This window comes from Carlito syrichta, unplaced genomic scaffold, assembly GCF_000164805.1.
Source record: "Carlito syrichta isolate Samal-C Ts95f unplaced genomic scaffold, Tarsius_syrichta-2.0.1 Scaffold317674, whole genome shotgun sequence".
NCBI classification, from domain to species: Eukaryota; Metazoa; Chordata; class Mammalia; order Primates; family Tarsiidae; genus Carlito; species Carlito syrichta.
The window spans coordinates 570-13,473 of NW_007261770.1; the positions used below are offsets into that span (position 1 = coordinate 570).

The 12,904-nt window shown below is 42.7% G+C and overlaps 1 protein-coding gene across 2 annotated transcripts in view; it reads left to right on the forward strand.

Annotated features, from left to right (window-relative positions):
- The first annotated feature begins 987 nt into the window (after nucleotides 1–987).
- LOC103277405 (solute carrier family 2, facilitated glucose transporter member 3-like) overlaps nucleotides 988–12,904 on the forward strand; it is a 22,815-nt gene continuing 10,898 nt past the window's right edge. Inside the window, exons 1-6 of one of the 2 annotated variants that reach the window (XM_008074782.1) lie at nucleotides 988–1,005; nucleotides 6,972–7,064; nucleotides 7,757–7,917; nucleotides 9,151–9,391; nucleotides 9,707–9,869; nucleotides 10,161–10,348. In XM_008074782.1, coding sequence (XP_008072973.1) covers nucleotides 988–1,005; nucleotides 6,972–7,064; nucleotides 7,757–7,917; nucleotides 9,151–9,391; nucleotides 9,707–9,869; nucleotides 10,161–10,348 — 864 coding nt within the window. Of the gene's footprint in view, nucleotides 1,006–6,971; nucleotides 7,065–7,756; nucleotides 7,918–9,150; nucleotides 9,392–9,706; nucleotides 9,870–10,160; nucleotides 10,349–12,904 lie in introns of those variants that run through there. The other variant, XM_021707425.1, reaches the window with a different exon arrangement.

The window sequence follows — 12,904 nt, forward strand, 5'->3', positions numbered from 1 at the left end:
CCCCTGGGCTCAAGCAGTCCTCCTGCCTCTGCCTCCCAACGTGCTGAGCTCATGGGGATGAGCCATCGTGCCTGTCCAAGTGCCTCACTTTCTAAGAAAACTGTATTTATTTGAGTTAAAAGAGCAATGGGCGTTGGGGGTGGGTTTTGTTGATTTGGTCTTCCCAAATGAGAATGACCTAGAAAAGATGAACTAGCCTCAAAGGGCAAAGCGAGAGGAGGCTGAGGTGGGGACGGTGACAGAAATGAAAAGGAAAGACAGTCCAAGGAGGATGTGGAATAGTCCACGGGATGCCTGTTTCCCTTCTCCTCCTCACGGCAGGAAGAATCCCGGTGCCGCACCATCTGTGCTTCAGCTGACCCTTCACCCAGCCCTCCCAATGGGCAGGGCTGGTAGAGGAGGAGACAGACTCAGTCTTGAGTGGGTGCGCGGAATCACGCAGTCCAGTGTCACGGCAGCTCGCTGAAGCCGTCTAGGCTGAGGTGAAGCTCCAAGGGGGTGGCTTGTTCCCGATATTTTCAGCTTCGTGTGGCAGAAGAAGCCACATTAAATCACAGGAGGAGCACCAAATCCAATCCCTGCTCACGTTGCAGATGGGGAAACTGCTATTTGTGACCCAGAAGTCACTCCAAATGTAGGCGAGCTCATTTGAGCGTGTTCAGCTATTACCTTTCTCTCTCCCCAGGATCCTTAACGACAGAAAGTTCTTCCCACTGGCTGCTGAGCAAGGGGAAAGAGCTCTGTTGAGGACCCCAGAGTTGAGTTTACTCTAAGACATTGTTAGAATCATAGGAGGTTTCTTTCTTCCATAACTTTTTGTTTTTTGGGTTTTTGGGAGTGTTGTCTGGCCGGGGGACTAAAAACAGTCTCTTCCTCATGGAAAGTAAGTAAATGGAGTGAATGAATAACCAGCCAATTACAATTTACAGGTAGCAGCAGCACCTTGAAGAGGAACTGGACAGAGTGGATCCTTAGTGTAGCAGAGAGATGGAGAACAGACAGGGTGTGAGTATTAAGGAGTGGTTTCAGATACGAGCTCGGTTTGTCCTGGTTCTGGGGATGATCCCAATGCCTGTCACCTGCCTCAGCTTGTCTTGATGTTGTGTAGCATACACAAGGGGTGGGAGAGAGTCTGTTGCAGCCAGTAGACTCGGCACATTCCCCAGTTGTTTCCATTCGTGGTGAGTATTGGCCATGGGCGGCATTTGTGCTTTGGTGTTGTCAGGAACAGTGGGGATGAGGCAGCAGGCACATCAGCATTGTGTTTGCCAACAGGCCTCAGTCAAAATGATGCACAGCTGGTTCTGAGGGAACCTTTGTGAAAAGAGCCTTGGCTGTAGGCATGGAGAGCAGCACAGGCATACCCGAATGTGCTCAACAGTAACTCTTTTTCTAGGGCAGACTAGAGGGTAACTGAGTCCTAGTTTCTGCAGTCTGTGGTAAAGATCCACAAAAGGAGCTGGGCACCATGGCTCACACCTAGAATTCCAGCACTCTGGGAGGCCTAGGTGAGATGATTGCCTGAGCCCGTGGGTTTAAGACCAGCCTGGGTAACTTGATGAGACCTTATCTCTACAATAAATTAAAAAATTAGCTGGGTATAGGGACGCATACCTGTGGTTCCAGCTACTTGGAAGGCTGAGGTGGAAGGATCACCTGAGTCCAGAAGGTTGAGGCTGCAGTGGCTGTGAGCATGCCCTTGCACTCCAGCCTGGGAGACAGAGTGAGACTCCAAGTGGCAAACAAAAAATTCACAAACAGGGTTACATAATGGATCTTGCTTGAGAATGGGTTGTGATGGGTTAAGCATCCGCTGGTAGTTAAAGGACATGCTGCCTCAAGTCAGGGGTTTACCACACGTGACCACACGTGTGTAAGATTTTAACAGAGCTTGTTTTGGGGAATTCTGTGGTAGCTTGTGTGGTTTCCATGTCAGAATTTCAGAATTCTTTTCCCGAACGCTTAGTGGCCCTGTTTCAGGAAGCGGAGCTGGGGATGGAGGCAGTGGCTTTTCCTGGGCACGTGTTCCGCAAGACGCATCCTTTGGAAGTCAGCCCGTTTTCAAGGACATGTTGCACGGAAGTTGTTAGGGTTTTTGGAAAGACTTCAGGAGAAGCACTGGAAGAGCAAGGCAAAGGACACAGAAATTAGTTAATCCCCTTTTTTGTGTGTTTGCTCCTTCACCAACTAAGAACAGAGTCATTTTGTCCCCTCTCCCCCAGCTCTTCCTGTGGCAGAGTCAAAGTATGCCTTGTCATGTTTGTTGAACAGTTAGTTTTACAACTTTTTTTCTAGTTCAAAAATCATAGGGTAGTTTATCTCTGTTATTTGCGAGTTCCTGATTATGCTAACCTCAGCATTATTAAGATATCATAGATCATTGTTGTCTTATTTTAGAGAAAATATATATACTTTGGTTGTCTTATTTTAGAGAAAATATATATATATAAATTTGTGTCATTCCAGTGACACAAATTAAGAGAAATAGTCTCCTCAAATTTAATAGGAATTAAGGATAAAGATGTTTGTTACTGTTTTTACTGGCAATTGAAAACAGGGATTTTACTTTTGACAAGACCATTTTGACATAACCAGATACAGATAGCTGAGAAACTGTGTCTAATTCACACCAGTAGATGGGTCAAGAGGTTTGAAATTTAAGGGGAATTAATTAAATTGATTATAAAAAGTTAACCTACATTATTTCACTATTTGGATTTCAGTTCAGGTTCAAGAAGGGATCAGGAAGAAACACGACTTCAGAACAAATCTTTCCAGCATCCTTGCTCTTTAGACCTATGTAATTCCTCAGCTTAATATGTTGGGAATAACGAGGTAAAGTGACAGATAAATATCACTTACACAAATCGTCATGGAGTTAGATATATTGTTCTTCTAAAAATTATTTAATTTTTTTACAATTGACCCAACATAAAATTATGTCTGTGCATTTCCGTGATCCTGATCATTTTTCTAAATTTTCATTTTCGACTTGACCTCTCTCCTTCCCCTCCCCCTCCACTTAACTACCTGTCCTAAGGTGACTTAATATGTGCCCTTCTAGATTTTTGCTTCATACTTTATATAAACTCTACCTCATGTGCATGCGTGTATACACACACACACACACACACACACACACACACACACACCCCTGGAGTTTGGGCAGTTTACAAAAATGGGATTCTGTAACCAGTGATTTCCTGGATCTTGTTTCCTTGCCCACCAAGGCTCCTGATAGTCCTGACAAGTCTACCAAAAAGCTCTAAGTCTTTACTTTTGATGGGTGTAGATGTGTCATAATTGATTCAGCCATTCTGCTATTTGTGAATATTCATTTTGCGTTTAGCTGTTTTGTTTCCTACAAAAACGATTTTTTCAGAAACACTATTGCACACAGTCATTACATACTGCTGGTTTTATTCCTATGAGTGAAATTCCCCTGAGCAGGATTGTTGGTTGAAGAGCACATCTTCTAGATTTTAACTGATGTGGCCAGGATATTATTCTTTTATTCAAGTATTCTTTCTTTAACAAAACAATTTATGGGATAATGTGAAGCTTTTTTTTTTTTTTTTTTTTTTTTTTTTTTGAGTTGGAGTCTCACTCTGTCGCCCATACTGGAGTGCAGTGGCACGCTCCCAGCCACCGCAGCCTTGACCTGCTGGGCTCCGGCGATCCTTCCGCCTCAGCCTTCCAAGTAGCTGGAACTACAGGCACGCGCTACCATGCCCGGCTAATGAAGCATATTTTTTTCCTGGAAGTTGTAGTAGTTCTTTACAACCCATTTGTTCAAATATTTCTTGAGTAGCTATTATATAATAGACATTGTTGATGTCTGGACAGCCCTAATAGAAAAGGAAGTGATAAATTTTAAGAAGAAAACTAAAGAAAGGTAAGGAGATAGAAAATGATAGACTGTTGGAGGGAGGGAGAAGTCTGATCATTCTAAATACAGGCATACCTCAGAGATGTTACAGGTTCTGTTCCAGACCACCGCAATGAAGATAGTATTTCAGTAAAGCAAGTCTCACACATTTTTTAGTTTTCCAGTTAATATGAGTTATGTTTATACTATACTGTAGTCTATTAAATGGGCAATAGCATTGTCTAAAAAAGTGTTTATACTTTAATTTAAAAATATTTTATTGCTAAAAAAAAATGCTGGCCAGGCTCTGTGGCTCAGCCTGTAATCCCAGCGCTTTGGGAGGCCAAGGTGAGTGGATTGCCTGAGCCCGCGGGTTCGAGACCCACCTGGGCAACTTGGCAAGAACTCATCTCTACAATAAAATAAAAAATTAGCCAGGCGTGGTAGTATGCGCCTGTAGTTCCAGCTACTTGGAAGACTGAGGCGGAAGGATCGCCGGAGCCCAGCAGCTCGAGGTTGCAGTGGCCGGGAGCAGCCACTGCACTTCAATCTGGGTGACAGAGTGAGACTCCAACTCAAAAAAAAAAAAAAAAAAATGCTAACAATCTACTAAGCCATCAGTATGTAGTAATCTTTTTGCTGGTGTAGGTTCTTGCTGTGATGTTGATGGCTGCTGATCAGGGTAGTGATGCCAAAGGTTGGGGCTGCTGTGACAATTTCTTAAAATAAGACAACAGTGAAGTTTGCTGCATCAGCTGGCTTTCTGAAATATGAAAGATTCTGTGTAGCATGTGATGCTGTTTAATAGCATTTTACCCGCAGTAGAACTTCTTTCATAATTGAAGTCAGTCTTCTCAAACCCTGCCACTGTAATATCAAATAAGTTTATATAATGTTCTAAATCCTTTGTTGTCATTTGAACAGTGTTCACAACATCTTCACCAAGAGTAGATTCCATCTCAAGAAACTACTTTCTTTGCTACCCATAAGAAGTAACTCCTAAGCTGTACAAGTTTTTTCATGAGATTGCAGCAATTCAGTCCCATCTTTAGACTCCACTTCTAAGGCTAGTTCTCTTGCTATCCAGTGAAGTCTTGAGTCCCTCAAAGTCATCCATGAAGGTTGTAATCCATTTCTTCCAGATTTCTGTTAATGTTAACATTTTGACATCTTCCCATGAATCACAGTGTTCTTAGTGGTGAATCCTTTCCAGAAGGTTTTCAACTTACTTTGCTCAGATCCATCTAAGGAATCACTATGTCTGGCGGCTATAGCCACATGAACTATTTTTCTTTTTTTTTTTTTAGTTGGAGTCTCACTTGGTCTCCCAGGCTGGAGTGCAGTGACACACTTGGGCCAACACGTCCAGCTGATTTTTCATTTATTGTAGAGATAGGGTCTCATCATGTTGATCAGGCTGGTCTCGAACCCCTGGGCTCAGGCAATCCTCTTACCTCTGTCTCCCAAAGTGCTGGGATTACAGGTGTGAGCCATCGTACCTGGCTTTTTGTTTTTTTCCCTTAAATAAGATTTGGAAGTCTCCTTGGATTTATGGGCTGCATAATGGATTTTGTATTAGCATCTGTGAAAACAGTGTTAATCTTCTTGAACATTTCCACCACATGTCTTGGGTGACTAAGTGCATTGCCAATAATCAGGAAGTTTTTTTTTTTTTTTTAATCGGAGTCTCACTCCATCGCTCAGGCTAGAGTGCAGTGGCACACTTACAGCCACCCCAGCATCAACCTGCTGGGCTCCAGGGATCCTTCCACCTAGCCTACCAAGTAGCCGGAACTACAGGCATGCGCTACCACACCTGGCTGATTTTTTGATTTATCGTAGACAAGGTCTTGTCAAGTTGCTGGGGCTGGTCTCAAACCTGTGGGCTCAGGCAATCCACTTGCCTTGGCCTCCCAAAGTGCCGGGATTATAGGCTGATCCACCGAGCCTGGCTTAGCAGGAATATTTTGAAAGGAATCTTTTTTTTCTGAGCAGTAGGTCTCAACGGTGGGCTTAAAAATATTCAATAAACCATCTTATAAGTAAATATGTCTTCATCCAGGGTTTGTTATTCTATTTATAGAGCACAAGCAAAGTAGATTTAGCATAATTCTTAAGGGTCCTATAATTTTTGGAATGATAAATGAGCACTGGCTTCAACTTAAAATCATTGACTGCATTGGTCCCTAAGAAGAGAGTCACCCTGTCTTTTGAAGCTTTGGAACCAAGCATTGTCCTCTCTAGCTATGAAAGTCTGGGCTGGGAGTCTGCAGGCAAGGTCCACTTGCCACCTGAAGCTCCCAGTTTGCTACCCTGTCTGACCTGAAAGGAAAGGAGTTGAAGGTGGGAAAGGGTGAAGGTACTGGCGGACTGTACAGGATGGCCTCAGGCATAAAGATTGAGCTTCCCCAAGGAGGGAATCAGAAACAATACCCACTTGAATATATTCCCAGCAAGGTGAGGTATGATGACTTGGTTCCCTCCGTTAGGAAACGTCTCCTATGTGTTAGCTCTTGAGTGAGCGAGTTTCAAATGGGGCCAAGATGCAGTGGGTAGATACAGTAAGTTCCATGGTCCTGAGGGGTAGGAGGCTCAAAGAACATCCCTGTGCTGAGGCCACATACCACCACGACTCAGCTTCTGTAGAGTGTGGGGTTCTGTGGAATGTGGGGTCCAGGTGAGACTACATGTATTTAGCATTCTCCAAACTAATCAGTTTTTGGGAATCCCACCTGATACTGTCTTTTCCTCTTCCTTCCTGGTTGAGTGAAATTCTATGTTTCCCTTTACCAGCTGCAACCAGGTTTTCAAATGCCTACAAAGTAACTAGCCCAGTTTCTCTTAACTTCTTCCTTCTCCAATTTTCCTGTCCCTTTTCCCAAATTAATTTACCATTCTTATTTCAAGATAAGTGCTTTAGTATAACCTATTCCTTTGTGTTCCCCATTCATTACCTAAATGTCATTCTAGTTTTGTCCTTTCATACCACTCATAGGTCAGTGTTTCCTGATACAGCTCCATAATTAGTAAGAGACAATCATTGATCACAGATTTTAAGGATTGTTTTCTCTCCTCATCCTCCCACCACCCCTACCCTTCCCAGATCACTTTACATCTGATCCTGGCCATCACAGTTGCTACAATTGGCTCTTTCCAGTTTGGCTACAATACTGGAGTCATCAATGCTGCTGAGATGGTGAGTGCCAAGCAACAAGAAATATAATTTAGAATATGGATGTTATTTCTCTAAGTAGGGTCTCACGAATTCAGAATTTCAAGCCAGGTTTAGTGGGGCTCACCTGTAATTCCAACTTGTCGGGATGACAAGGCAGGAGGAAGGCTTGAGCTGAGCAGTTCAAGACCAGCCTGAGCTACATAAGGAGACCCTAATTCTAAAAATAAATGAAAGAAAAAAAGAGTTTTGAATTAATACAAACTTTTTACAAAGCCTGGTTAATCCTTAATAGAGAGAACATATTGGTTCACTTAAAGCAGAAAGCCATTTGCTCTTTAGGGCCTAGGCCATATTTTTTCTTCCTTTCCCACACTCTTCCCAAGGTGATATACTTCTATTATCCCTTAGGGATTAGTTACAGAGAATGAGGGGTGTCTCTTAGGAGAGGGCTGGAGTAGCCAGTGAATAGCAATGCTGCCACCTACTGGGATTTTCAGGACAAACAGAAAGTTTCCCCTTTCAAAGATGGTAGCATATAGTCCAATGTGTTATCGGCATCTTCCACCCCCATCTATCCATTCTTTTTATTCTCTACCTATAAGGTAATTGTGAAACTGGTCTTTAACACTTAGGGAGTAAGTGATTTCTAATGTATGAATATTTTGTTTTCAACTGTTACAGTCTTTTCACTCATCAAAAATTTGATTTTGCAGGTCATAAAGAAGTTTCTCAATTCCACTGTTGAAGAGCTATTAGAGGACTCTGCCTCTGAGATGTTTCTCATGTTCCTGTGGGGTATGTGTGTGAACATCTTCTCCGCTGGTGGTATGATTGGCTCCTTTTCCGTTGACTTCTATGTCAACCACCTTGGCAGGTACTGGCCAGAAACTGGGCAAGAAGTGAGATCTTCTGGCTGCATTGAGGACAAGTATAAAGAATTAGGACAGGGAGGTGATGATGCGTTTGCATGAGAACACATTAAATTCTCATCAAGGGAAACCTAGTCCAGCTGGCCCTGAATATGATTGCTCTTGCTTGTAGCTCCAGTAGCCTGCGTAGCTCTACCCCCAGGCTTGAAAGAGATAAGCCATGTGAATGATTGGCCTTCGCAGTCTAGCGTAGGCTAGTTCAGAGTTATTCTCTAGTAATCTCAACTATGAGAGTTCCCAGAAGCATGCTTAATTTACAAGGTCTGAAGTTGTTTGCTTTTCTAAAACATATTGTGGTTTTCTACAAGTGTTTTCATTACCTACATGATTGGTAGGACATAGTCTTCTAATTCTTGATCTGTGGCATATGTGGATAATGGCCAAATAACTGGACTGAAATCTCCCCAGAGAGGAAAACTGAATCTTCTTAGTCTACAGTAGCTTAATATGACTTAGAAGGTAGACTGTAGTTTTGGTAAAGACTGATGAAGGAAGCACTTTAGATAGTTTGCTAATTATATGTACTAGGAATGCAAATGGAATTCAAGTAAAAAAAAAAAAATCAATAAGGAAGCCTATTTTATTTGAATAATGCTTAATTACTTTCTTCTTCTTTTTTTTTTTTTTTGATTTGTAGTCTCACTCCATTGCCCAGGCTGGAGTGCAGTGGCATGCCCATGGCCAACCCAGCATCCGCCTTCTGGGCTCAGGTGATCCTTCCACCTCAGTCTTCTAAGTAGCCAGAACTACAGGCATGCCTCACCACTCCCAGCTAATTTTATTTATTTATTTATTGTAGTGATGAGGTCTCGCCAAGCTGCCTAGGCTGTTCTTGAACCCGTGGGCCCCCCGAGGTGCTGGGATTACAGGCCTGAGCCACCACACTTTTTAAATTTTTTTTTTTTTTAATAGAAAGCTTCTTGCTATGTTGCCGATGCTGGACTTGAACTTATGGGCTCAAGCAGTTCTCTCGCTCCTTGGAAGCTGAGAATCCAGACATGTACCACTGTACCAGGCTCCCAACTAGAAATGCTCTGATAAGAGAAAGTAAAAAAGAGAAGCTAGGCCAAAAGAGAAGACATGAGTCTGGAGAAAAGCAGAATAAAGAGGAAAGAAGGGGAGATACTTGAAACCTGTTTACTTTGTTAACCTCATTTTGTCTTGGATTCATCTTCCAGGCGCAATTCAATGCTGATTGTCAACCTCTTGGCTGTCACTGGTGGCAGCCTTATGGCATTCTCAGAAATGGCTGAGTCAGTTGGAATGCTGGTCCTGGGCCGCTTGGTTATCGGCTTCTTCTGTGGACTCTGCACAGGTTTTGTGCCCATGTACATTGGAGAGGTCTCTCCCACTTCCCTGCGGGGTGCCTTTGGCACTCTCAACCAGCTGGGCATCGTCATTGGGATTCTGGTGGCCCAGGTACTCTAGAGCTTCTCATACTTGAGGAGGGTTAGTTTCATGGCTCCTAAAATAGTTAACATTGGCAAAGCACTCGAGGATGTCTGGCACATGTTCAGTTATATATGGAAGTTTCAGATATTGTTGTTGCTATAGTTCCCAGATAGTAGCTAAAGAAGCAGGAAGGATAGAGAAAGGAAAAGAAACACAATGTGTTTATCTTTTCCTGTTGTTAAAAAAAAACGGATGACTTTCTGAACCTTTTTTTTGTTTTTTTTAATGAACTTGTAGCCTTTGAAGTATGGGTTAATAGCATGATCTCTTTCTGGTTTCTAGATCTTTGGTCTGGAAGCCATCTTGGGGACTAAAGAACTATGGCCCGTACTGTTGGGCTTTACCATTCTTCCTGCTGTCCTACAAAGTGTGTTCCTTCCATTTTGCCCTGAAAGTCCTAGATTCTTGCTCATTAACAAAATGGAAGAGGAGAAGGCTAAGCGGGGTGAGTATCCCTCAAACTTCATTAGAGGGAGCTTAGGGTTGTGGTTTGTTTGGAGGATGAGGGTATTGGATCTGTTTTTTTGTCATCCCTTTCCCTGCCTGATCAGAACCCAAGGAAAGAGTGTTCTAATTACTCTGGAGGAATAACAAAGAACCAGGTGAGAAGGCAGATTCAGGCATGGATGCTCAGTGATCACTGCGTCTTGTGTGGCTTCTTCCCAGCTGTCATACAGCAAAAATGAATTTGGGGCAAGCGTTATCTTTATCCTTTCCTCTTTGTTCTCTTCCCCAGTCCTCCAGCAGTTGTGGGGAACCCACGATGTGTCGCAGGACATCCAAGAGATGAAGGACGAGAGTGTCCGGATGGCACAAGGAAAGCAAGTGACGGTGCTCGAGCTCTTCAGAGTCCCCAGCTACCAACAGCCCATCATCATCTCCATCATCCTCCAGCTGTCTCAGCAGCTCTCTGGAATCAACGCTGTGAGTATGTACTTTGGGGTCAAAGGTGTCCTACCGTATTTCACTTAAAACACTTGACCAGAGATGAGTGGCATTAGGTATTGGCCACCTTTTTTCTTCTTCTTTTAGAGATAGGGCCTCACTCTGTCATTTAGACAGGAGTGCAGCGGCACCATAATAGCTCACAGTAACCTTGAACTTTTGGGCTCTAAAAATTTTCTCATGTCAGCCTCCTAGGTAGCCAGGACTATAGTGCATGCTACCATGCTTAGTTAATTGTTTTTATTTTTTTGTCGAGACTAGGCCTCACTATCTTGCCTAGGCTGGTCTCAAACTCCTGGCCTCAAGTGATCCTCTTACCTCAATCTTCTAAGCTACTTGCATTACAGGTGTGATCCAGCATGTCTGGCTTTCCATCTTTTTATTTACAGAGTCTGTGGTTCCTCCCAATGCTTGCCATTTACCAGTCACACAGAAAATATTGATTATCTGGGTTTTGATAATGTTTTGCTTTTTATTTCCTAAATTTATCTCAGTAGTACAGATTTTACATGTAGAAAAATGAGGAAATAGAGAAAAAGAAGTTGTTACCCTCAGCCTTGGAAGTTATGGTTACCATTTATCCTCTTATTTTTATTACTATTCTTTTTTGACCACACATTTAAGAATTTCTAGACCTCTGACTCTAGTCTATCTTGTATGTTGTCAACAATGATAATGCAGGGCATACCACCTAAGTAGACCGTAGAATTTATCTGCTTTGGCTTTTTCCTAGGACTTCACAGCCCAAGTCAGTCAAGACCCTGCGGTAACAAATAGGAAATCAGTTTAAGAACCCTGGAGGAGGCCGGGTGCAGTGGCTTAGCCTGTAATTCCAGCAATTTGGGAGGCCGAGGTGAAAGTTACCTGAGCTCAGGGGTTTGAGACCAGCCTGGGCAACTTGGTGAGACCTCGTTTCTACAATAAAACACAAAAATTAGCCAGGTATGGTGATGTGTGTCTGCAGTTCCAGCTAATTGGAAGGCTGAGGTGGAAGGATCACTTAAGCCCAGCAGGTCCAGGCTGTGATGGTCATTAGTGTGGCGCTGTACTCTAGCCTAGGTGACAGAGTGAGACTCTAACTCAAAAAAAAGAAAAGGAAGCCTGTAGGATGTCACACCAAAGGAACTAGTAAAATATAATCAAACCAGAACCAACGCTTTCAGAACAAAATAAATAATGAAGATCAGAGCAGAACTAAATGAAATTGAAATTAAAAAAATACAAAGGATTAATTAAACAAAAACTTTGGTTCTTTGAAAAGATAAACACAATTGACAGACCACTATCTAGATCAATTAAGAAATGAAGAGAGAAGATTCAAATTAGCTCAATCAGAAATGAAAATGGAGACATTACAACTGATTTAATGGAAATACAGATGATCATCTGAGATTATCATGAATACTTCTATGCAAACAAACTAGACATTCTAGAGAAAATGGATAAATTTTTGGAAAAATATGGTCCCCCCAACCTTGAATCAGGAAGAAATAGAAACCCTGACAGACCAATAATGAGTAGTGAGGTTGTGGTGGCTCACACCTGTAATTCCAGAAATTTTGGAGGCTTAGGTGGGAGGATTGCTTGAGCCCAGGAGTTTGAAACCAGCCTGTGCAATGTAGCAAGACCTTGTCTCTACAAATAATCAAAAAATTAGCCAGTCGTGGTGGTATGTGCCTATAGTGCCAGCTACATGAGAGACTGAGGTGGAAGGATCACCTGTGCCCAGGAAGCTGAGACTAAGTGAGCCATGACTGTGCCACTGCACTCCAGCTTGGGTGACAGAGTGAGACTCTGACTCAAAAAATAAAAATAAAATAATTCAAATGAGCCTGGTATGGTGGCTCATGTGTATAATCCCAGAACTTTGGAGGCTAAGGTGGAAAGTTTGCTTGAGACCAGGAGTTCAAGACCAGCCTGGGCAACATAGTGAGACCTTGTCTCTACAAAAAAAAAAAAAAAAATTAGCCAGGTGTGATGGTGCATACTTGTAGTCCCAGCTACTCAGGAGGCTGAGGCACAAGGATTGCTTGAACCCAGTCAAGGTTGCGGTGAGTTGTGATTATGCCACTGTACACCAGTACTCTAGCCTGGGCAACAAAGTGAGACCCCATCTCAAAAACAAACAAACAAGTGGTAAACTAAATTGAAACTAATTAAAAGTCTCCCAACAACAACAACAAAATTGCAGGACCTAATAGACTCACAGCCAAATTCTACCAGACTTTCAAAGAATTGCTACTATTTTTACTGAAGCTATTCCATAAGCCTGAAGAGGAGGGAATTCTCCCTAACTTGTTCTACAAAGCCAGTATCATCCTGATACCAAAACCAGGAAAAGACACAACAAAAAAACTACACGCCAGTATCCCTAATGATCATGGATGTGAAAAGTCTTCAACAGAATACTAGCAAACCAAATTCGGTAGCACATTAAAAAAATAATAATCCAGCTGAGCTCGGTGGCTCAGCCTGTAATCCTGCACTTTGGGAGGCTGAGGTGAGTGGATTGCCTGAGCCCACGGGTTCAAGACC